The following is a 27,175-nucleotide window of genomic DNA, read 5'->3' as shown; positions in this document are numbered from 1 at the left end:
TTGACTTCAGTAGAGAAAAATTTAACAAGGTCTTTTAAAAAGGAAAACGGATCCGATTCCGTAACTGATTTGTAATTGTGTATCCCTCAAAAGGTTAAATTGTCTATGCAGATTTATAGGATTATACGCATTAGCGATGAACTACCACATCGTCGTTTCGATATTAAGAAGTGTAGTAGGTATTTTAAAGAATTGTACAGGGAACTGGAACTAAAGTGCTATGTTTTAAAATTTGTACCAACCATGCATCGAATCATTTTAATAGCCTAATAAGCTCAGTATTACACCTAAAATCGTTATTCTAGCTTGTCCCATTCAATTTCATGACCTACGAATATCACAATGTTTTAGACCAAACTGACTGTGTGGAAAGTAAAAACATTGGTCATGGGTCATAATGTCATATTCAAAATGATCATTTTATAAAGACAACATAACAAACATAACTTGATACACAAATCATCCTAGACAGCATATTTGTAATCGGTTGATAAGAAGTTTCAGGTGTTTCCAAAATTTTAATTTCCAATATGCTACATAATCAAATTTATTTCATAGCGGTTTCATCGAAAACAAGAACTAAGAAAAATGCAAGCCTGTTGAGAGCCTTGGTGCGTAACTAAGATTAATGGCAAAGATAAAATCCAACTCACTTTCCACAGTGAATTGATCGTAACATGCTCAGCTTTTGTTATCCCATAACATAAACCATGCTAACAGCTTCTGCTTTTTCTGATTACTTCAAACAAAAACCCTCTTCTACGGTACAATCATTGCCTTCAGTTATGTCATGTTGTCACCTTAACTATTTTCTTAAACGTTATTTAGTTTGTTTTGTACGTATTCCAGTGTCTTTTTAGTTAATGGCATAGTGATAATCAGTATTGTCGTAAAGTACTGCTAATTAGTTGGAAATTGTCGCTGTTGGACAGACATGACAGAATAGGTAAAAACATAATAGCATTAAAAGTGCACCGCTTAGTGGCAAAGTTAAGAATTTAATATAAACTGTAAATGTGTGCATCTCTAATGATCCTTGTAAAATATTACAATCTTTTAGAAATTATAAACCCTTTTAGTCCCTTACATTTTTAGTAATTAATTTTCAATCACTATTTAGACTATGAAATATGAAAAACATATTATGTCGATAGAAATAATTGTTGTATAGGTTTTAGTGGAGATTATGTCAATTTCATGTTTAATTTCCTAGATCAATATAAATCTAATTTGCTGCACCATTATGATAATCGGAAGCGGATAGAGCGGTGGTGTTCTAATCAGTTTGATACAGTTTTATCTTATTAATATTAGTCACAATATAATACAGTACTATTGAACAATCTAACTTTGTCGTAATACGTAAACCGCCAGAAAAAATTACAGTAGAGAGTTTTTTTTTTTCTAAATCCTTTAATCAACGAGGGATTCATGTTATTACAAGTGTTCTAAAACTGAATATGAAATCAAGATAATCTCAAATTTAGGTTAAAACGTAATAAAAAGATAATGGAAGTCACAAAAATCCCTACTGCAGCTATTCTGTGGACAAAAGCGATGCTGAAGTTAAATAGAGTACTTTTTATTATATATTTAAAATAATATACTTATTCATATGATTAGATAAGATACACCACATTTAAAATACAGTACATCGAAACTCCATTCGTGTATTTACCCTATATAGTACAATAAAAACTTTAGCTCAGAAAATGCATATTCACTGGAAGGATAATTACCTAGAAATGGGATTGTGGCAAAAAATAGTGGAACACAAATTGCCAGTCACTAAGGATGACCACAAACTTTCCTAGCCCCTGAGGCCAGGATGTTTCATTGTTGGTTTGGCAAAAAGAAAACGCTTGTTTTGAAATGGGATATTATAAGGTGTATAATGTTGTGTCTAAATCAAAATCATGTTTTAATATATCAGACTGTAAGATTTTTGGATATTAATAAAACAATGGCCCAAAATATCAATCAATACAAACATAATTTGTTCATAAATATATAAGTGAAATTTATGATAATTGTACTAAGAAAACTGTGAACGATCCCAGACATTACCCTTGCATCTGAGTCTCTTTTGCCAAGGATCAGAGCCTGGAGAGTCCTGGAGGATTACACGGCCAGTGACCACCAGTACATAATTTTTGACGTCCTGGATGGTCATCAGAGACAAGTGGCAGCGTTTCGTCAAGTGCCCGTTCGATGGAACATTAAAAAACTGGACGTGGCAAAATTCAACGGAGCCATCCTACGAAGAACGCCGGTGGTTCATCCTGCAACTGGCGTGCCTCACGCAGAGGCGTTAGTTGCATCCACGATGAAACTGATTGTCTCGGCCTGCGATGAGTCTATGCCTCGCAGGAGATACCGGTGCAATAAGCGTCCTGTGTACTGGTGGACTGCCGAGATTGCGGAATTGCGTCGAGCGGCATTGAGGGCCAGAAGACTTGCTACCAGGGCTAGAGAACCCCTAGACAGACGGCGTAAGTCGGATGCTTATAGGGTGGCTAGGAGGTATCTTCGTCGAGCCATCAATCGGAGTAAACGCAGTTGCTGGGATAAATTAAGGGACGATGTTGATTCCAACCCGTGGGGCCTGGGTTACAAACTTGTAACCAAGAAACTTGGAACCCGCTCACCACCTTCCGTCATGGACAGGGTCACTATGGAGAGGATAGTCGAGTCCCTTTTCCCGGCTCACGCGTTGCGCCCACTGCGGGATTATGGAAGGGTGGACGACGTCCCACTTTTCAGCCCTGAAGAGCTGGTGGCGGCCGTCATATCCCTGAAGAACAACAAGGCTCCTGGTCCCGATGGGGTGCCCGGTGAAGTCCTCAAGAAGGTTTTGACTACCAACCCCTTGATCCTTTTGGGCATGTACAACGCCTGCCTGGTTGAAGGGGTATCCCCCTTGTGCTGGAAGACAGCTAGGCTTGTGCTTGTTGGGAAGGGCAAGGGAGACCCAGATCTGCCATCCTCTTACAGACCTCTGTGTATGTTGGATACGGCTGGCAAAGTCCTCGAGAAATTGATCCGTTCCCGGCTAAATTCAGCCGTTGTCGCTGCGGGGAACCTCTCCCCTCGTCAGTATGGATTCAGGATGGGGCGATCAACGATTGATGCGATTGAGGAGGTGAAGCAAGCCGTGATGAGAGCTGAGGATTTTACCCACTACTCTCGCAGGGTTGTGCTGCTCGTAACGCTCGATGTGCGAAATGCATTTAATTCGGCGAGGTGGTGCGATATGCTGGATGCTCTGGAGATCACCTTCCACGTGCCGGCATACCTCATGCGCATCATAGAGGATTATCTCCGGTTTCGCCTCCTAACGTATGACACTGCGGAGGGCCCGCGGACGATGAGTGTCACTTCTGGTGCTGCCCAAGGTTCCATACTCGGCCCAGACCTCTGGAACGTCGCTTATGACAGCCTTCTGAGGTCTGAAATGCCTGAGGAAACGGTTTTGGTTGGGTACGCAGACGACGTTGCAGCTTTGATAGCTGCACGTAGCGTTGAGCTGGCTCAGCTAAAGCTAAACCGAGTTATGCGTACCATAAACGCATGGATGGCAGACCACGGTCTCTCGCTTGCTCTGAGCAAAACCGAGATCGTGATTTTGACAAAAAACGGATTGACACCATCGTGCCGTTGAGGGTGGGAGCCGTCGAGGTTCAAACTGTTCGTTCTGCCAAGTATCTTGGGGTCATGGTAGACAGCAAGCTTAGCTGGCGGGATCAGATCTTCCGTACAGCGGACAAGGCCGCTAGGGTGGTTTCTTCTCTTAGCCGGTTGATGGCCAATGTCGGAGGGCCTCGGTCCAGTCGTAGAAGGCTGTTAATGTCTTCGGTCCAGTCCGTACTCTTGTACGGTGCTGAGGTGTGGGCAGACGCACTAAATAAGGAGGCATACAGGATGCGGCTCGCCCGAGTGCAGCGTCAGGCAGCACTGAGGGTAGCATCTGCCTACCGAACAGTGTCCGAGCCCGCCGTCCTGGTGATTGCTGGAGTCATCCCCGTCAAACTTTTGGCGGCGGAGAGAAAGGCAATTTACCGGCGCCGTGGGGAGGACGAGGCACGAACAGAGGAACGCACCCGCACCTATCAGCTGTGGCAGGAGGGCTGGGAACAGGAGACACGGGGACTCTGGACCAGGCGACTGATACAGCAAGTCCAACCTTGGGTTGATCGGCGGTACGGAGAGGTGGACTTCTACCTCACCCAATTTCTGACGGGACACGGCTTTTTCTGGTCGTACCTGTTCAGGATGGGCAAAGCCGTGTCACCCGACTGCATATACTGCCCAGGCATTCTCGATGACGTGGAACATACATTTTTCCACTGCCAGCGCTGGGAAAGGCCCCGCCTGGAGGCTCAACAATTAATAGGACTGCTGTCGGTGGACACGGTCATACCGATTATGACGGAGGGTGAGGACAATTGGACCTGTGTGTCACATTATATCCAGGGTATTCTCCGCGCCAAGAAGATCGACCTTGACCGGGATGCGGTGTAGGTCATTAAGAATCTAAATGCCAGAAACGGTGCGAGCCCTGAGGGCTTAGGTCACATGTTGGCCAGACTTGAAGTAATGTGACAAACAATTCCAGGTCTGTGTCCAACAGAGTAGAGGGGGTTTTTTAGTGAGTAGTCTGATAATTTTCAGGAGTCTCACACTACAGGCTGGCTACCTGTGTGCGTAAAAGCATTTTCCCTCCTCTCCCTAAAAAAAAAAAGTTGGTTTAATTGATCTTAAATAGAAAGACTCCAAATTTATTTTATGTATTTTTTTTTCAAGCAATAATTTTATTGGACAACAACATTTATTTGGGGAGAGTTTTTAAAAAGATTTGGTCACTAAAAATGACTCCTTGCCTTTTACACAGAAATATATTCTGGCCAGTATATACCTTCCACCAAGATAAAGCAGTGACGGTTGGGTTGTTCTCCGTAGACGATCCACTTTATGTTACTGTCCTTAATTAACTATAGAGCAGCCATTACAATAAACTCAGCAATCCATGGGAACATTGACTTGTCAATTCAATATGATTATAGATTGCTTAATGTAAAGTAAAATAACTAATTAATGTGAAATGGAGAAAATTTTATACCTTAATCATATACAAGACTTTTTTTTTAAATCTAATGACCGGAAAAATTTAACCTTAGTAAACTACCCAGTTTTTTAAAATGCCACTCTTTTTAAACAAACTTAACTAAATGATTTGTTGTAACAAAAGCTGTAAAAGGATTTGAGTAAATTGAAAAACAAACTCATCGTTGTTAGACAGATGAACAAGATAAGCCATTGAGAACTAATTATCCCGCTTACCCTTAACACTAAGCTTGATTTGGCTAAAAGCAGTTTTATGTATGAGCAATAAGCCTCTTATGAGTAGATTAGCCTGGTTTATTGTAGCAGCTTTATCGCTTAAGCAAATGTATTTGCTTTGTAGTGATCTATTCGCTGATTCATGTTTAACATGTGTACATTTAAATTATTTATATACAGTTTTAAAATATAACCAAGATAAATAAATTGGTTAGGAATAAGGATTTAAATATGATATCAAGTTATAATCTTGTGAGAAAACTATTGAAATATGTCACTATGTTGAGTTAAACTTTTACCCAACCTATTGGAAATAAAGCTGGTCTAGTAGTACAGTAGAGCTTAAGTCTCCAAGGTCTCAGGTACCAATCCTTCCATTTACCTAATGATCTTTATGGGAATATTTTCACAGCCCTCTAGTTATAACCTTAAGTAATGTGTGAAATGGTCCTAGCCAAAACCTAGCGTCCAAGACATATGTGGCCATTTTTGTTAGTAATCTAGGAAACTAGGAAACATATACATGTTGTAATTTTGAGTTACATAAATTGATATTAAACACTTCTTAAATGTAAATCAGTGATGTGTAAAGTTTAGGTTTAGAGCATTAGGATACCTTCGTGAGTGGGCAATAACAGCACGTACAGCTGTAAAACTGATATTAGGCTTGCCATAGAGGTTAGGATTACTGCCTAACGTGTAATATGTGCAATACAATGCAATGTAGATTAATGAAGTACTGAAAATTTTAAACTGTAATTTAAAAAGTTAAATAAAAATAGACAAGGAAATTTAGGCAAGAACCCCTATCCTTGGATAAACCTTTAGAATATTGTGCTAGTGAGATAGTTGTTAAGGTCGTACACTCAACTTATGGTTTCATAGAAAAATAGACACACCTACGGACTAGCAGGCTAAACTAATTGAGGATGGTTAACTTAAGTTATTTTTAATAGAATTTTACTCTCAACACAACAAATGTGTAAAAGTTATTCCAATATGCATTAAGGGACTATTATTCTTAACATTTCATTGTGTATGCACATATTATCTTAGAACAACGGTCGAAAGATAGAAAATACATTTAAGCTAAAATATTACATTTTCTTCTTCAAGGAGTACAAATAATTTTATTTATGTTTTAGTTACTGGAAGACCAAACAGTTACGTAAATAAACTAGCCGAATTGAATGACGATTTGTTCATTTATCTGCAATCCCCAGCAATTTTTTTTTTCAATTATGATAACATTTTAAACAACGAAATGCGCTTAGAATTTTTAATATAGGGAATTTAATAGAAGGACATAAATTAAATATGCATAACTGTTGGTTTTTAAACGGGTTGAAGTAGATGAAATTTATGAACAATGGAAAAAATGCAGGTGAAACCGTGAAAACCCGATTTGGAGTGTAAATATGCCTTTTCAAACACGCATCCTCAGGTCGAGGTACAGATGATTCGCGAACTCAAGTTGTTAGTGACACCTTTTATCATAGTTTCATAAAATTAATTATTTTTATTTTAAAAAATAGTTGTTTAGCCTCCGGATTACTGTATTATACTTAAAATGGTTTACAATACCTGCATATAGTAATCATCAGTATTTGTTGCCAAAATCAGCAACAAAGGATTACTATATGCAGGTATTGTAAACCATTTTAAGTATTATTTTTACTTTCTAAGAAAATGTTTGCTCAATAGTCCACGATGACTTCTGATATCTTCTAAAAAACTGGAATGTTAAGTTTTTTATTTCGCTTTAGGAACTTGTCTCAGTAATATTCACCAATCATGTTTCTTAAAAATTAGGCAAGCCTAATTATGTCAACCTAATTATGTCAAAACAAAAGTTACTGGACATGTATTGACATTCTCTTGCATTATAATTGTTGAACTTACTTTCCCGTTTTATAAATAACAATTATTGAAATCGATGATAAATTCATTGGAGTTTATGCTAAAGAAGCATATTATAGAAAATTAACTTTGATAACTTTGATACCCGTTCGTGTACACTAACAAAGCCTTTACAAACGAGAACAGACTAAAGTGCTTAAAGTATATCAAACATAAAGCCCCAATTTCACCTGTTACGTTCGGATTTCTCTCAGAATGTATTGATACAAAACAAGTATTGTTACGAAGTCCGAGTGATATAGTTAATTTATACATTGATGCATTTTTAACAACCACGTGCTATAGAGGGCAAATACGGTTTATCATCAATTATTTTTTTATTGTTTGATCTTTAAAATTGTACCTTCCTTCTCCTAATTACAAAACACAATAAAGACAGAAAAATCTTAAAATAAAAAATGTCTTTCAATGGCATATAAATGGCATTTTTATGATTGATAATTTGTAAATACGTGTGTATACCCAGTAGCCTTGTCTGTATTGACAGTTTTACTTTAAGTCCCAAGACATTAGACCTTCAATAATTTATCGTTTAAACTTACCATTGTGGTTAGAATCTGGTAGTAAAATAAAGCTTGAATTTTAAAATATAGAATAGAGTTCTTACATATGTAACGTTAATGTTATTGATTTAACTTATGATGAACTTAAGATTAAAGAGATTTTACATGTTTTTTGTTAAATTATAAATATCCTAACATGTTAAGTATTGTATTTTTACAAAACATACACAATCAATGTACGGTAAACAATGTTTTGTTAAACGTTTAGAGTTGTGTTTTATGGTAAATAAAATTATAGATAAACTATGTTGTTTTATTAGTAATAATCGAGTATTCTTTAGGATTGTAAAGTTTCTACATAGCCCAAATAAGTCATATATGATTAACTTTTGTCTTGGTAAGTAAATGACACTATTGTAAGAGCGTCCATTTGAAATGTCTGTGTCAAAAAAAATTTATATTCGGAGGAAAGAAGAAATAACTAGTTTACAATAACGTGAATCAAAATATTAAGAAGGAAAAAGTTTGTAAAGTTAAAAGAGTTAGGATACTGACTCAGTGAGAACTGTTATCGACTTTTGGAAACTTTATATCGGAAATACATTTCTTTCGTAAAGGAAACCATATTATTTCACACTAAAATATTTTTCATCTTCTTTTAGAATCTTTACATTAGAAATATATTGATTTTTTGAATTAACGTAAATAATTTAACTAAAAAAGTATGAGATGTGTTTTACTATTTTCTTTACGAGGCAGTTACATTAGTAGCACAACACGGTCAAAGTTTTAAAATCGTGTGCTTTTACAATTGTCTATATTAAGGTGGACAGACCTAGTGTAAACCATCTAGCAAAACGATGGCAGGTATTCCAACAAACAGAATATTTCTAAATATGTTGGTTTTAAAAATACAATGAGGGCTTGCTATTTGAAAAAATAAGTCACCCACTACCCCCTACCCTGTTAAGGGGTTAAAAATGTTTTTCGTGTAAAAAATTACGGAATTTTTGTTGAAAATAAACGCCACAAACAGAAATTTATATCTATTTAGGTTTAAAAAATACAGATTTGTTAAGTCTTAATTTACCCACTGTATAAATTAATCTATGTAAAAGTAGGTATTCTTATATCATGGGTGGTCGATTTATTTATTGCAGTTCAGGGAACCTCCGGGACAAAGGAATCACTGTCAGTAGCGTCCCTGGGCTGAGTCAGTCACTCTTCGTTCACTCCGTACTGAAACATGCATCAGTCTAGCGATCCTGAGTTATGTTTTACATCAAGTGGAACAATATAAAGTTCAGTTGGAACATTAGTCTCGAAATAATATATAATTTCATTGTTGTTTAACAACGCAAAACTTCTTAAATATGCAAAAGGACAAACTCACACAAACCACAATATCAGTAAATGAAATGCTAACCACTTCCTCCACATTTCGAAAAATATAAGAATGCTTTGCGTTTATTTATATGAAATATTGCTTATAAATGTTAATAGTACATGAAGGCCAGCTATAAGAGAGCTAGGCTAGCAATCCGAAAGGGTTCAGGACGATACTAATAAAAGCTTTTGAAGTGCTTTATTTGTTTTACTCAATGATTATTTATTTTTTGATGAGTGATCCTTGCTAAAAATGCTGCTGTTTTATTTTGTCAAGCAACTCAATACGTATCCATCGTAGTTCAATAACGTAGTTTAACCATTATCACTAATGTTTATTTTGTTGTATATGCTTTTAAGAAGATAAGTAGAGAGGACCTGCAAATCACCTCCAATGTTGTAATATTTCATTTTTCTTTATTTCTATTAGTAAACAGGTGTCAATTATTTTACAAATATATTTACACCATAATTTGTTAAATTCACAATATAAATAATGAATTGATTGTAGAATATGATATTAAATTCAAACAGATTTTTTAAATCATTAATTAAGAGAAACGATTTTGTGTTTAGCATACGAATAAAGTTGCGATAGCTCTTTCAACAGTCTATGAGAGTTTGTACACCACGAATCACCAATTCGCATTCGATTAATTACTTTCGTATGGTCACCATTTCAAAGTAAAGTATTAAAGTTATAATCTGCATACTGGGACTATTAAACTTACATGTTAAGTACACAAGGGTTAGGTAGGGGTACAAAAGTAAGACAAAAATAGTGATTTAAACCCCTAAAACAGAAATAACAATTTGAAATTTCACATAACCGAAAGCCAAAATCACATCACCGAAATTTCACATCACCCATGTGTTTGATAAATGCAGGATGTTATTCTAATAACGTAATCAGTGTAGTTATGAACATTAAAGTAACTTAAATGTTGTGTTTATCAACTTACCAGTGTTATTTGTAATAGAATTATGTTTACTAAAACAAAAGTTGTTGATGATCAAAATACAAATCTCCTTATGATGAAAATGTTAAATTGTTTTGTTACCTAAGGTCATCCATCCAATGTAATATGCGTATTTACTTTTCACTTGTTACTTTGATATTTGAATCAGCACCAAAAAACACCTACTTATGGAATTTCAGGTTCTGCTTAATTTTTTTTACTGTGGTATAGCTAGTAAACATTTATTTTCGCCACGTTAAAAGCTAATAGTTTAAAATGCCTATAAGCGAGATAAATCTCAATTAACCTACTTGAATTTTGATAAAAGTAGAGTTAAAATAAGAGCAAATACGAGGGAATAAGGATTAATCTGTTCCAGTCAGTGGCTGATGGCAAAGACTACAAAACATCGTCCGTCCCGAGGGGGAGGATTGTTTTATTGTTGGTGAGAAGAATACTCGCATCACAAAACGCTATTTTCTACCGGATTGTATTCACGTTATTGACCATTGCTAACGTGTATTATTTGTCAGTAATTTTTCTTTGATATTTTACTAGAAAATCTGTCAAAGAAAATGCAAATGTTCATATATTGTGTTTAATAGGTTTTAAGTGGTATTTATATTTAATCATGGAACAATTGTAAGAATAACTTGTTTACGGACACACCATAAAAAATACTATTAGAATTTTAATGGTTGTGTGAACTAAAATCAAATAAATTATTAATTAAGTCGTGTTTTAAAAATAATTTAAATTTAGTTATGCGAAATTTGTCATTCTTTCGTACTCCGACCTTCCCACATATTTTTTTCTATTAGTAGACCCTTAAAGATTTTTCTAATTTCTGATTGTTGATGGACAAGGATAGATGTGTATACCAATATTAAGTTTTTGAGCTTTTCAATACAATTTAATTCTTATATACCATAAAATGATCAAAAAGCTGTCAATTCCTTAGGCTTGCGAATGAATCATAAATTTTGAAAAAAATTCAAATTGTTAGCCAACTTTCGGTAAAAAAAAACTAGCTAGCTTAGCATTAACATTTAGCATTAAAATTTTGCTGACATTCCTAAGAAAAATTCAAAGATATTTATAACTATAGTATGCGGTTTAAAACACCGTTTCCTTAATTTTGTGAAGCCTTTAAAATATAATATTGTACCTTTCACACAAAATTCAAAATTTGGAATTTTTCCAAAGCATGTTTCTATATTTAACAACAACAAAATGGATGAGAACAATGTTTGTTAAAGTAACATGTGCGTGTAACAAAGATGTATTTGAACTTCCGCCAACCGATTCTGCTTCCGTTTCCTGACGCAGTAGGATCGTAGGTGAACTTATTTCAAAAAGCCGAACAATAGAATTATCACACAAAACCGCACCCGTATGATTTTTCATGCATAAGAACAATTAATTGAGTTTAGTTTTAATGAGTTTAGTTAAGTTTGAATTAAGTTGAACTATTAAGAATATAAACCACGATCAGTAGCTAGTATGAATAGTTTTATAAAGTTTAAGAATAGCTAGTGAATCGTGTTTGTATTTTATCATAATATTAAATTTACTACAAGATTTTCCATTGTTTATAACCTTGATAGACAGTAAATTTAACCGTAAAGGTCATGATAATTATGTATTTTAATAGTGTAACATTTTTCTATCGTCCTACCTTTACTAATCAATTATATTAAAAAGATAAGGAAAGTCCTAAACATTTGAACTGCTTAGTTCATAGCTTAGTGCATTTTGGCTGCTTAGTTTATTGGTAGGATGGTGGGAATCCTCAACATTTTCATTTAAGTAACAAATTATACTTAAAAGTGTTTAAGGTAATGTTCATAGTTTGTATTTTTCAAGACCTTTAAACAACCTGTGTTTACACCTAAAGGCCGATATTGCTCTGGTGTTAATCGGCTTTAGATAATTGAATACCCTTGTAACTGAACGTAATCATAACTAATGTAACACAACAATAAACCCTTCCAGTGTTTCAATCTTTATAATAACTTTGTATTCTATTATTTTTTTATGCCGTAAAATATTTTCATCAGTAAATGTCTAACGGCTTCATCCTAAGTTACCAAATTAATTTTGGTAATTTAAAATTAATCAATAGAAGTTATCGCAGTGTGTTCTTATTTAATCTGTCACGAAAAACAAAAAAAATACTAATTACTAAAATTACTAATTACTAAAAAACACTAAACAATTTGGGTACTTTACAATACTATTTTATACGTTTCATATGGATTAGTTATTTTACTTAGCTTAACTACTTTGCGGTGGCTTACTTCGTTGCAATTGAGATTTGTTGGTAAGCCTTAGAATTAAATGGATTAAATAAACTACAGCAGCCCTGCATGAAATTACTATTTATTTTTTAGGTAAAATTACTTCCATTTAGATATACATCTTCAGCTTAAACAGTGTTATAAATATTTAGTTGTAAGGTAAAGATCCCAAATCACTGATACGTTATTCAAGACGAAGTAAAGAAAGAGGTGTTTACTTAGTACTAAGATATTAACCTAACTTTTTTATGTTGGTGGTTGAAACGTACCTTTAAAACAGTACAACATGTATTTTTCAAGTCGAAGCAAACGTATGGTGACTGTCTCAACAGTGGCATAATTGACAGTGAGATCTTTGCCCCTGAGAGTTTGGTTACTTACACCCAAACCCAGCAAACCTTGTGGACCCTACATGTTTTAAGAAGAGGCTCCATTTATAGGTTGTATGAATAAAGTTTATTCTCTCAGAATCATAGGTTTATCTTAACTACTTGACTAATAATTTTTATTTGGTAGCTACATGAATGTGTCCTCCATTACATAACTACACCAGAGTGAAGCACTCACCAAAAAAACTGGAGGTCACTATGTCGATGCTGAGAAAGAGTTAGTGGACTTTTTGACTTAAGAAAAGGTTGATATTTATATTTTTATTGTTCTACTTATTCAAGGAGTCTACTTATTATAAATGATCGTTGGACTTGTAATGTAAAGCATGACTGAAGAAATTGCTGTTCATAGTCCCCAAAAAGTACACAAGTAATCTATCTCATCCTAGAGTCATCTTCTAGGATTAAATTTATTTTTACTTTTATGTTGTTTTCCTTGTCTATACCAGTGGCATTTTAACTACCTACAGGTGATATACATAGTACTTAACCCCTTTTAAGGAAAGCTGTCCACACCCATATAATTTGTGATGTGCAGTGAATCGAACCATTTCCTCCACAACAAAGTCCGAGACGCTGACTAATAGGCAAGCAACACACTCATAACATAATAGATATGTAACTATATGATATTGTGCCAGAATTTGAATCGCAATCGTAAAAGCAGGTGGTGTTGAATCTTTATCTACCCAAGAAACATTTAATAACTCATAACGTAAGTAGAAGGGTGTTACGTTAAAACAGTGTACCTACGACCGTCAATACTATCGTCGTTATTTTACAAACTGTATTACGATATTATTATTAACAATACTGTTTATGATTTTACTGTTGTACTTTTCCTAATCATTTACTTGATAGACCTACAATCCACGCATAGGCTTAAATCTCAAATTTACTGGTAAATTCAAGGTTAGAAAGAGGCGCAACACTTTTTAAAAACATGCCCTAGCTCATACAGAACTGACAAGCAAATGCTAGTAAAATACCTGAAATGCTAGATGAATTCCACTGTTGTACAATTTGTAACAATATTCATATATTTAGTGTAACTCATAAAGTTTATGGTAAATGTAGTGAAGTAGATGTGGCCTTTTCTTGAATTTATCTTTGAGTGAGACTTTGGGTCTATCTCCTGTGAAGTATTACCCATTTTCAATGAATAGTGTAACGCATTGAATTCGGATGATATTTGATGATGTTGACAAATACGACATGATGTTAGTATCCAAACAAATTCAGTAGAACAAGTAGAAGATTTAATAATGTTAACAAAAAATTAACAATTTAGAAAAACACTTTACCTACGATACTTGTTTTTGCGTTTGTATCAAATTATTAGTAACAATTAATTCATCTTTTAGCTGACGAAGTGCTTTACAAATCAACACCGCTTATTAGTTATTTTAAGAAATGTCTTTACTTATTTCTTTTGAATGCCCAATTTTATATGTAATACATGCAGAACCGTTGTTAACCTTGAGTTAACTAATACTTAACCGTAACATCAACTCACCTAGGTAATAAGAAGATTAGTTAAAGCTCTACACATAACAACCAGCACATAAGACCACGATCAACATAAGCCTGATAATTTTAATTACTTCCTACAACAATAATAGTTTTATGATGTCAGCACGATCTTGGTTAAGTATATCACGTAACCACATTTAACTTAAATACAGTCATAAATTACTTTGTCATTAACCCACACAGAAAGGTATCGCATTTCATTAAGATTCTTAATTAACCAAAAAGTCCTTAGGGTTGAAAAACTACCGTTTTACGTTACTTCGCAGATAGTAAAACAACATAAATTAATGCTGTTTTCACAACTTAATTATTCGTGGTTAATACTTTTACTTCATTGTACTGCAGTCTTAATCAATTCTACAACTTCAAATTATTTCGCATTTTAATTGCCCTAAAAACTTTTATTTGGTCACTTTTGGCACAAAATATTAGTACAGAACAGGAACATATACATAAGATAATATAGAGCTTTTTCGTTATTTATTTGTAACAGATTTTTACTGTAATAGCTTCAAGAGGTTAGTATTGCTTCGATAGCCAAGTGGTTATAGTGTTCGGTTTTAAATCTGTTGGTCCCAGGTTTAATCGCAAATGGGATAAAATCCAGCCCCAGATGCATCTTCTCATTGAGTGATCAATGAATTAATGATGCTATCTAACAAATGATCTAATTTGGAAGGTAATGAGATAAGTTTAAAACCAGTCAAAAACAAAAGTAAACTATTCCAATGGTGCGGATAAACAAGTCGGAAATGCTACTGAATCCAAAAAATACATGTTCATCTTGTAAATCATAATGGTTTACATCTTAAAAGTATATAAAAGATATAAAATGATTGATAATGTAGTATTTGTTTATATAATTTCTACCAAATGGACAAATTCAAGGCATAATAAAAAAAGGCCGTTGTACTGTATACCTGTACAAGGTACATCAACACCACTTTAACATCGTACCTGGTAAACAAAGTGGTACAGTTAAATTTTGTTTTATAGTTAAATAGTGGGTGTTTAGCAATTCGTAAGAACCTAAATTTTCTCTTGCACTACTTCACCCCTTTGTAAAGCGCTCGTGTAAGCGGCTAGTCTCCTATAAATTAATTATGTAAGCTAATTAAGTAATTATGTATGTAATTAAGTAATTATGTAAGTAATTATGTAAGCTAGGAGCTTTACGATTTTTCCCATCATCGATGTCATAGAGTGACAAACCCCACCGTTCGAGGTCCCCATGGTATTTTTTAATAGAATGAATATAAGTAAATGACTCTTTAAATTTCTATACGTCAAGTTTGCGCTATAACACCCAATACCAATATTCTATAATTAGATTTGTCAGCCAACTCTGTAGAACTACATTGTAAAAGAGAAGGCTGTAACCGTTGTGGTTTATGTTATATGAGTAACGAAAGCAGAATATATTACGATCAATTCTCTGTGGAAAGTGAGTCGTGTTTTATCTTGGCCATTAATCTTAGTTAAGCTCAGAGGCTTTCCCCAATCTTTTATTTTTTCTTAGCTCGTGTTTTATATACAAACTTAGTATTGTTTGAGTATATTCTAGGAACGTGTTCAAAAATGGACGTGATGTATACTTGGTATTGTACTTGACAGACGTAATATTGTACATACGAATTTGATTAATATAATGTGTAATTATATAAAGTTGAAGATTGTTACGAGGGCTATTAGTAATAATCCTTTTCCCCTATTTAGAGGATTTTTTTGGTCTTATGGAATCACGAGCTGTCTAAAGCTTTATACAGTTTTCACATTTTGCACGACGTCCAATGATATAGGTCAGTTAGTGTGCAGGGGCTCTGGACGTCGTGGGACACCGCTAAGCTATTGGACGTGGTGCATTTTTTTTTTAGAATGTTAAATGCTCTGTTTCACGACGACCAATCTCATGAGGTACACGGTTTGTAGAAATACTATGTTTATTGCAGTTACTGTACTTTCATACAGGATGATATTTGGACGCCATGCAACCGTCAAAAATTGGACGTCGAGAGACAGCTCAAGAATTATATTTTGGACGTCGTAACACTACTTTTATCATGGGACGTTGTAACACTTGCTCGTCGTGCAATGCACCATTTTGCCTATTAAGTGGAGTGGTAAAAAATTATTGTTCTGCAGCTATAAGCACATACAATAATATTTTATTGTGAATAGCTTACGAGCAATTTAAAAAAATATATTTAAGAGTCTCTTTGGTGGGATTAGTAACAACATTTTACCTCCACACTTGAAACTCTCAACATTTAGTTCTATATTTAAAACATTCGTCACTACTAATCTACAATTGGGTTTTTGGTTTCTAGTATTTTCTTAATCGTTCAAAGGAGTAAACTTTAAAATAGTATTTCAAAAGCATCTATTTGTCTCTACGTTCCACATAAAAACGACAATTTTATGTAAGGCTATAAAACATTTACAACAGATTGAGGGCTTTACTAGACATTTCTCTGGCGACCGACCTATTTGGTTTGAGCCAGCTTCACATTTATTTGTCAAACAATATTTTACAATGCACAAAAAGATTATTTATTTTAAGTTGATAAATTAAGAACAATTGAGCAACCATAAATTAATATATTTCTCATGAAATTACTTGTTCATGACTTAGATCATTTTAAAAACTTAACAAAATAATTAACTTATATTATTGGATTTTTGTAAATATAATTAGAATTACTATCAAGGTGCTCTGTTGTTTTAATTGATTACTTTAATCTATTAGCAGACCTATTTCGAAAAATCTAAACATTAGTCATTTTAATATAATTATTTATACATGCTAGACTGTGCAAATTATGCAATATGCTGATATACATATAAACTTTTTAATAGATCAGACGAAAAGGGCTTAATTCCTGTAAAGGTAAAAATTAACTTATGCAATTTACTAGTTTTCTCTTAGAAACTAAATAAGCTGATGTTCAATGGAATGACTAGTCTAATATAGAAACTGTTAGAAAGTTTGCTCTATCAGTGTTAAGGATTTTCGACGTAGTTATTAAAAGTTTTAATAGAACTTGCCCATATTCTTATTCTAGTTAACTTTAAATTACATTATCTCCATAAAATATGTCAAACTTGTAAGTCTTCATTGGGAAAATCAGTTTTAAAATAGTTTTAACAGGATTCACATTTTTGCTTTAAATTATCCTTTACGTATATCCATTATTACATTTAGTTTACATTTTCCTTAAAGGTAGGCTTAAACATTATAAAAATTATTACTATAGTTTTATTTTTGAACATTTAATTTAAATTGTTAATTTTTATTGCGTTTCATATAGGTTATGGAAGAAAATAAAATTGATTAAGTTAGACACAATACTGCTACTTATTGGAACACGATAGAACATAATAAGTAAAAAAACTCAGTGAGTCGGTCGAATAGGGGTGGCTACCTCAAATGAAATGTTTGGGTCGAATGTGGCTACAAAGTACAGTATCGGCAACTCTTTGCATTCAAAATAATATCTTATAGCCTAAGTTTATTTATTTATCCTAAAACCTATATAAACTAAGGAGTCAAATAAAAAAAAATATTTATCAATATATTTTATAGCTAAGTCTAAGCTTATTCAGATTAGGATGCTTATTTAGGGTCACATTCACCTCTCACCTCACAAAAACCGTGTTTTTTGTTAAAATCAATTTTTCTTTTGGTTGTTAGTTTTACAAGTTATACAAATGCAGCTATCTTAAATAACAAGGGGCGGAATTTTGTGATTCTTAAATCTAATCTGGCATTGAAGTTTTTAACTAGGTCTACCTAAAGAAAACTTAAACATGTAATGTTATTGATAGAGGAATATTTTCTCTGTTTATAATCTTAAACTGTTACATAAACTGTGGATGGAAACCTTTAATTAAATTTGGTCAAGCTAAAAATGTCTAATTATTACGAAAAGAGTGGGAGTTAGTTATGTTAAGAAACTTTTTAGTTATGTTAATTATTATATGCCGTGTTATCTAAAGTATCCTACATGATATATCATACAACGTGCAGTTTGTTTAGGTAACATTTCGTGACCAACTTTTAATGGGAAATTTTACAAATTTGAACACTTTACGGGAATAGATGATTTCGTGAATAGGAGTGCTCTGGGTGAATGAATGAATGATTTATTTATAAGATAAAACTTGCTTTATCACACAAAAGTATACAACTTTAACTATAAATATAAGGATTTATAACCAAAAAGTAATCAAGAAAATTGACATAAAAATTAACAAAGTTGTGAACTTAATGTTGAGTGGTATAATATAAATTTAAAAACCAACATAATAAACTGTATAATTTTGCAGCAAGTTATAATTTTTTATTGGTCCGTGGAATCTACAGACATAAAAAAAACTCTGCCTGTGCGTCTGCTGTGATGCTATAGTTTTGTATAACCTAAATTTGTAAATATAGAAATTTTAACAGAGAATATAAGAGTAACAAATAAATTCCATCTGTCTTATTAGTTAGAGTATTTGCTACCCAAATCGTATCACCTCAAGGTCAACCATACTCAATGTTATTAGTTTTGTAAATGAATGTTCCAAAACAAATTGTTGATATAAACAAAGATCTTAAAAAATTCAGTGATGGTTTCGTAGTACTGGTTTTTAAGGAATATTACCTAATCTTGGCAAAAAAACTATCAAGCACAATGTACTGTATTAATTCCAACTGAAGACGTAATTCTAAATTTTTAGGCTTTTTTAAAACAGTAAAGGAAAACAATTGTATCATCGATAGATACTTCGTAGTATTAAAACCTTTCTTCCTAAACTGTTCCAAGCTATGAGAGCGGTAAGCAGTTGGAGTGAAAGTAAGTGTCATATCTCAAGGTAAATGTTCTGGCGAAATGGGACTGCAAAGTGTTAGTAACTTTTTGGGTTCGTAATATTCTTATCATTTTTCACTGTAGGGTTCCTCTATCTGGAAACGTGACGATAATAACAAGCGGGCTTCTCATTATAATAATCCATATTATAATAACGTAACATTATAGGTAGTGCATTTAGTGGTGAATTAGAATATCAAATTAGTTCCACGCATTAATTTACGATCCTAATTTAAATCTAACAGTTCTGAAAAATGTTTATTAAAAAAAAAAAAATGAACTATTATGTTTCATTATTCTTATTTAATTATTAAATAAGAATCAAACAAGTTCAAACCATGTCCTTAAGCATTACATTGTGTAATAAGAATTTCCTGGCCATTGTTATTAGATGTTTTAATTGTTGTGTGTAATGAAATTTATCTCTTCAATGATTATAACATATTCGTCAATACTGTTCTGCATATGCGTTGCGTTACACATAAGCCGTCCTCACTCATCCCCTAGGAATCCCTAATGCGTTCCAGATTTCTAAATTCTAATGACAAAAGTTTTCCTAATGACTTGTTAATGAAGGTCTATTGATGACAGTTTCCAACTGTGGGTTTAGATAATACCACAATTACCGGGAAAACCTCTGTTAAGCTTTAAAATGTTCGTATAAAATTGTAAACTACGTTCACAGCAATTTTCACATACTTGAGCCTCTACAATTCGACTTTTTGCCATAATTCGAATTTTTACCTCCAAAATTCGAAGTTATCCTCTACAATTGTAGTTCAAATTTGAACTGCATTACCAAGCTTCTGTAGTTCAAATTTAGAACAAAAATATGCCTGTTGAAACATAAACTGATGCTCTTATTGATATTCGTCGATATGTTCTAGTCTCCGTTATCTCAAACTCTCTTCACTTAAAACTGGGACCTCCATAATTCGAAATTTATTTATTCTGACCTCAAACTCTGTATATATTTTTAGAGTCTGATTCAAACTTTCTATATTTCAAACTTCCTATAATTTGAAATATATTGTCTTTCCACTGAAATTCGAATTAGCGAGGTTCTACTATAAACTACAGTAGTGTATAAGCTAGTCTATAAACAAATAATGTCGTATATTTAAATCATTTCTGAGTACTTCAGTTACGGGGGAGCGAGCTGGTCTAGTGGTTAGAGCGCAGGACTTTCGTTCCAGAGGTCTCGGGTTCAAATCCCGCCAAATCACGTTGGGTATATAAAACATCTATATACTATTATTAATACTTACTTCATTTAATTTTATTACGAATTAAGTGTATGCTAAAGCGAAAAATATACTAGAATAAATCAAACCAAATAATCTATAATGATAACATTACATTTAGTTTACATGTAACTTAGTTGTCAATTTAAGCAGAACTGTAAGAGCATGTCAACCTGTAAAACTATTTGGATAACTAAAGCACCACATCTAGGGCAATAATATGAAAACAAACTTCGAGGCTCTAGTAATAAAACTCAGTTAATTCCATCTCTCTTCTGAAATGTAACTGTATAAATTGGTTTTTAATAAGATCTTTTTATTCCCTTATACTATGTTAGATGTTGTTCTTCGTTAACGTGGAAACGCTGGAGTTTAATACTGTTTTGGAAACAATATTTAATTAGGTGGCGTATATCTTGTTAGAAAGTAATACTCCTCTTATTAAGATCGTTACATAAATAAGGCTGCTAACTCTGCTCTTTAAGAGGCGAGAAATCGGTAATTTAGCAAGTTAATTATGTATGTTTAGAAGTTTAAGTTTATAAGTTCGTTTATTAGGACAGTAACCATTTCTCAATAAAAAATTATGCGAGTGATTTATGTAGCTTAAAAAAATAAATTAGTTAACTCTAAGACATTGATTTCTTTGACAATATATCTTTTAAATATACCATCACGGACAAGACTACAATTTAGGGAACTGTGGTTATACCAACCGCACCGATAAATCGACTTCAAAATAATTAGAAGTTATTATATTATTAGGTATATTATTATTACTTATATTAGGTATGAGGAATATTATTAGGTATATTATAAGGTGTGGTCGGTATAATACCAAAAAGTTCTCAATTTGTTTTCAGAAGTCCTATTACTTCAAAATTACATGTATAATATAGTAATTGTAGTTTAAAACTATCACCTTATTTTCTTCAAGATCAAATATAACATTTTTATTTTAGTTTAGGAAACTACAATTATAAATTAAAAAAATTGCCATTTAAGCATTGCCTACATTCTAGAAATCCTAACAAAATACAGCAAAACTATATTAAACTTTATTTTTTCTAACTAAAAATTAAATTGTCATTCATTTTGAGTTGTAACAATGCTATTACGTTTCAAAAAGAAATATAAGACAAGGGTGTTCCATAATCTAAATTTTAACTAAATTTTAATTATTAACAAGCTCCTATTATTATTATCTGTATATTTTATAACTATTTAATGTAGACGTGATTTGTTTCAAACACTCTCTCGACGAACCAATATTATCATTTTAAAGTTAAAAATCCTGTACTATAGACGGTTTTAGATCACAATGTGGTATATTTTAATGAAGATATCGACTCAATTGTTAGTATTGCAAGAAAAAATCTAGTATTCTAATTCCGTAAGGAATTTCTTGTGCACAGCAAAACTCTTTTATTTATTAACCGATTTTGGTTATTGATGTGTCATATTAAAGGGAATTATCTGCAGAAGTCATGGAATAATGTTTGTCACGCTCAGTTCAATGTGCTTCGCCCCACTGGACTTTAAAGTTTCCACGTATTTTTAAATATAGGTGAAAATTTAGCTAAGTTTATCAAACATATGATTCATTTCCTTTTCAAAACATCTGTCTTCATAAAAATAACCTCTTTCCCTGGTGTCATTTTAATATTTACTTTTTCTGTTTATTTATCATTTTACTTTCAAATACAATGATGACTGATGAAATGGATAGATCATCTTTATGGCCAATGTTTAAAAAAATTTCACTTGCTAAAAACATGAGAGCTAATCCAAGCGAATCAATATTTGCTGAATATCTTTTACGAATAGGGAATGGCCATGAGAGCTATCATAATGATCTTGGTGATTCATTGATACGTCTTCCACCACAATGTATTGTGAATGAAAATATCATTGACAAAATCTTCAGTGAAGGATTCTCTGAAGATGCTTTAAAAAAGACAAAAAATCATGCAATACTTACACCAAAGAATGAACATTGGGACGAAATAAATAATAAAATAGTTGAGCAACTAAATAATGACAGTCGAGTTTACTACTCAGTGGACACATTGATTCAAGAAGAGGGGGGCCAGTTACATGTAGCTGGTGAATTTCTTCACACTTTAGCACCAAGAGGTTCACCTCCTCACAAATTATGCCTTCAAAAAGGTGTAATTGTAATTTTACCAAGGAATTTAAATTCACAAAAAGGACTGGTTAATGGAACCAGATTAATGGTAAAGAGATGAATAACAAAGTCTTAAATCTTGAAATTATTACTGAAAGTTCGGCTGGAAAACAAGTGTTACTGTCCCAATTAAGTTTAGAACCATCAGAAATTTTTACCCTAAAATTCAAACGTTGACAGTTCCCATGTCGAGTCGCTTTTGCCATGACAAAAAGTCAAGGACAGACACTTGAAAAAGTTGGTCTTTATATGCGAGCCCTGTTTTCAGCATGGGGCATTGTACGTAGCAATGTCAAGATGCCGCGCTTTTGATGATCTAAAAATAATGGTTAAAGAACAACGAAACCAAAGTCATCTGGCTAAGGACATTAGAGTGTTACCAAAAAACATAGTATAGGAAGAGTTTCTCATTTAACATTTTAAATGTAAGATGACAATTTTAACTGGTCTGTCAGTCAGTATTTTATAAGCCTACTCTGTTAGAACCTTTATTAAAACAGTATCGAGCTTAACATTTTTACTTTCTCCCCCTATACCATAGTATATGGAGAAAGTATTGTTTTCGTCAAAATTTTCGAGTTTGAGTTTTGAGTGGATATATTTGTTTTGAGTCCCCCTGGACCCAAAAAAGTGGTTTTCGAAGTGATGTCTGTGTGTGTGTGTGTGTGTGTGTGTGTGTGTGTGTGTCTGTGTGTCTGGATGTGTACAGAGCTAGAGACTACACCTGTGGTCCGATTTCGATGAAATTTGGTATGTAGGTTCTAATCCATGGTATCTCCAGGCGTTTTTTTCATTTTTTTGAAATTTTGATTTTTAATGGGGATTTTCCCATAAAAACCCATAAAAAACCGGAAAAATCGGATTTTCTCAAAAATGGCCCGAACGATTTTGATTAAAATTTAGTATGTTGTAGCCCTTTAAATCCCGAACAAAATGGTACAAATCCCATAAAAACCCCATAAAATAACGAAAAATAGGATTTTAGACAAAAATCCAGTTTTGATTTAACATAGTAGGTTATGGTCCTTACAATTTTGATAGTTGTTTTTCATTTTTTAGAAATTTTGATTTTAGATGGGGATTTTCCCATAAAACCCCATAAAATAACGGAAAAATAGGATTTTCCCAAAAATGGCCCGAATGATTTTGATAAAAATTTAGTATGTTATAGTCCTTTATATTCTAAACAAAATGGTACAAATCCCTTTTCTGTAAAAATTGCGGTTCAAAAGCTATTGCAAATTATGTTATTTCCCCATAAAACCCCATAAAATAACGGAAAAATCGGATTTCCCAAAATTGGCTCGAACAATTTTGATAAAAATTTAGTATGTTATAGTCCTTTAAATTCTGAACAAAATTGTACAAATTTCATTTCCGTATATTTACTCTCACCGTTTACACATGATAAAGGTTGTTGTCAAACTTATGGGAGAAAGTATGTGTCAGAATGCTGATACCGTTTATTATTTATTGTAATTAAAAGTTTGGATCTTAAAAGTTTTTTTTTCTTTTTTAGTAGTGATAAGTTAAGAGTTAAAAGGTTATTTAAATGTGTTTAAAATATTGAAATAAGTTAAGATTATTAACTGGAAACAACTCGTTTTAATTTCATCCTTTAATCAAACTAATGAACTTGACATAAAAAATCATCTACTGTTGAGTAAGAAAGATTATTTGTGGAATCCTAGACCTGATTATGTGCTCTCTGACTGTTCCCTTGTATACAAGCCGTCTAGTAAAGATTATGACAACGTAAGGGGTTCTTTGTTTTTTTTTTCCATCAGTAAGGTTGATTTGTTTAGTAACTTTCTCATACATTCCAGCTTGTAAAATCAAGTCCAAGAAGAAAAAGACATGTCCCCTGGTAGGCGTCTAGAATAGTCTAATAACACAGATGAAATGTATAAAATGTATACAATTACCTGGGTACTGCCAGAGTGATCCTGTATAGGCTTAATCATTATGGATGCCGCGTTTCCAGGACTAAGTCCTCATCTTCAGACCTTGCACAAAACATAATGTCTATAAAATTTATGTAGTGTATAAAACGCAGGAATTCAAATCATAGCTACATATATGATTTAGGCCAAATATACAGAAACATATTCAGGAGTGTAGACCTACATATATGTGATCACCAGTTTTAGTGCATTATAATAACCTGCAATCTAGTTTGTCAGATTTTGTTGCATTTTACAATTTTATAAGAATAATATAAAACAATTTTCACGCCCAATACGTATTTTCAATCCTGATAGACTTATAGTTGTTTAGGCTGCATGTCAAAGGGATTCTACCGTATCATTAGACAGTAACAAGAGGGTTGATCGGTCTACTGATGATGGCAAAGGTTTAGCGGCTCAAAGGGTTGACTTTGTTAAATCATAACACACTTGGTCAACATGTTTATAATAAAGCAAAGTCAAATATAGAGGGATTTAGGGATTATTTTATACCAAACCATAAACATTTTATTCAAGAATACACATCGTAACCTTGTTTGGTACAGTAAATCTTAGTACTCGTTAAAACTAAATTTATTTAAATAAGGAATAAACTTGATATCTATAAAGAAATATTTTAGTGAAAAAACGCCCAGGCAAATGGAAATTTGTGTGGTCAGCATGTTTATTGCGGCAAGGGTATTATATTGATAAATAGCACTTATCAATATAAGACAAATCAATCAATATATTTCTATTCAGGCAAGATTATCTACTTTAATTTATTCGATAATAACATTTGTGATATTTTACTGGCGTATAAAAAACAACATTTATCAATACCTAAAAATTCCCAATGGTTGTTAAACTCATAAAGATACCTCTCTTATTTGTCTCGATAGAATATAAAAATATACGTAAATTAATTGGTAACTTTATTCTACGATTTAACTTAACACAAAAAAGAAAATGTAAACAATAATAATCATCATCTGATTATATCATAAATGACACTTACCTTAGTGATAATTTGAACATTTTAAACATTTCCTGACATCCCTTGGCATTTAATTTTCTCGAACAAAAGATTCGTTTGAATATGCAATGGAACTGTGACGTGTCTCATTTAGATAAGTAAAGTTTCCAGATCTAATGGCTTGTTAATGATACTTGTATTGTTAAATGGTCATTAACACCTGGAAACTTTGGTTATTACGAACATTTGCTACCTAAATATTTCTGGATCAAACAGGAGTATGCGATAATACACTTTTTGGGAAAACTAAATATGAGTATAATAATTTATATTAACAAACCATGTATATAAAACACAAAAAAATACTTCGCAAAATAAAAACGAATGCTTTTATTAACATGGCCTTATTACATGGTGATGAGAAACCTTTTACCAAAGTTTTTAAACCTAAAAAAGGCTACACAAACTATATTTCACTAAGGCGTATACAAAAAAACATTTTTAAAATAGTGTAATGAAAATCTTTACTAATGGTTTAACTTTAACAATCTAATTCAACCAAAAAGCCGAATGAGAATAAAAATATTAAGAAGAGTACAATATACTATAATAACACAAGTTCATATGCCTATCAATAGCTTACTTTTATTCTAATAGAAACTCGAACTTAAAAGAAACTCAATTATTAAATGATACTATCCTTTTAGAAGGACTATAACTTTTAGAAGAGTTATCTTACCTTATTTCAAACCTCATGCCATCTTGTTTAATGCATTTTATTTTACAATGAAAAAATTCTGTTTTCAGCAAATATTTGTTCTTACTTAAACATAATTGTGTTGCCTATAAACAAATAATAAAAGGGAATGAAATTTAGATTGATAAAATTCAAAGTAAGAAACTGTTCTACTTTTGAATTTTCATTAAATAATTATCAGGGAAAAACAGTTAAATAATTAAAAAGTAAGGAATTAAAAAAAGTATATAAAAGTAAAAACGTAAAATTATGTTATAGGCCTATTTTATCATTGATTTATATATTTTATTATTGATACGCATTGCTTCTCTTAATATAACGTAGAAGCATGACAAATAGTTGAAATTGCCAATAAAATGAAACAATGACCGATATCTCAGTTACGTAAATTAAATCCTTCTTCCAATACCGATATGGATTTAATCCTGCTTTTGAATTTTTAATTGACTTTTTGAACTGAGTAGAGCTCTAAAATATATTCTTAATGCCTTCTGTAATGTTTAGTACTACAAAATATTTAGATTTTGATAGGTTAATTTTGTATATTCCTAAACAGCTTTAAAATATATGCTGGAAAAACAAAAAAAATTATTTAGCTTTTAATTTATTTCTAGAGACCTATTTCAAAGATCCAGTGATGGTTCCCAAATTTCTTTATACCAGTTTTTAATGTAAATTTTAATCAATTAAAAACGGATTGTTCTGTTGAATTATAACCACAATACGATAGTAAATAAGAGGTAAAACAATGTATAATATTGAGTTTGATACCGCCTAGCCAACTTTAACCTGATTGAGGTAAGTAAATTATTATTTATAGTATGGACTTACAACTAAAAAGAAAAATATTACCGTAGATTGGTAATTCGCAAATACACTTA

At 32.5% G+C, this 27,175-nt stretch overlaps 1 protein-coding gene across 1 annotated transcript in view; it reads right to left on the bottom strand.

The window, feature by feature from the left end:
• Positions 1–296: 296 nt before the first annotated feature.
• Positions 297–27,175, bottom strand: part of LOC128993046 (b(0,+)-type amino acid transporter 1-like) — a 62,046-nt gene continuing 35,167 nt past the window's right edge. Inside the window, exon 6 of the mRNA XM_054416800.1 lies at positions 297–328. Within this exon, the coding sequence (XP_054272775.1) occupies positions 297–328 (32 nt within the window). The remainder of the gene's footprint in view (positions 329–27,175) is intronic.

This window comes from Macrosteles quadrilineatus, unplaced genomic scaffold, assembly GCF_028750875.1.
Source record: "Macrosteles quadrilineatus isolate MER2022 unplaced genomic scaffold, UCM_ALF_1.0 Scaffold_4__1_contigs__length_99947679, whole genome shotgun sequence".
Classification (NCBI taxonomy): domain Eukaryota; kingdom Metazoa; phylum Arthropoda; class Insecta; order Hemiptera; family Cicadellidae; genus Macrosteles; species Macrosteles quadrilineatus.
This window is presented reverse-complemented; position numbering and strand designations above follow the sequence as displayed.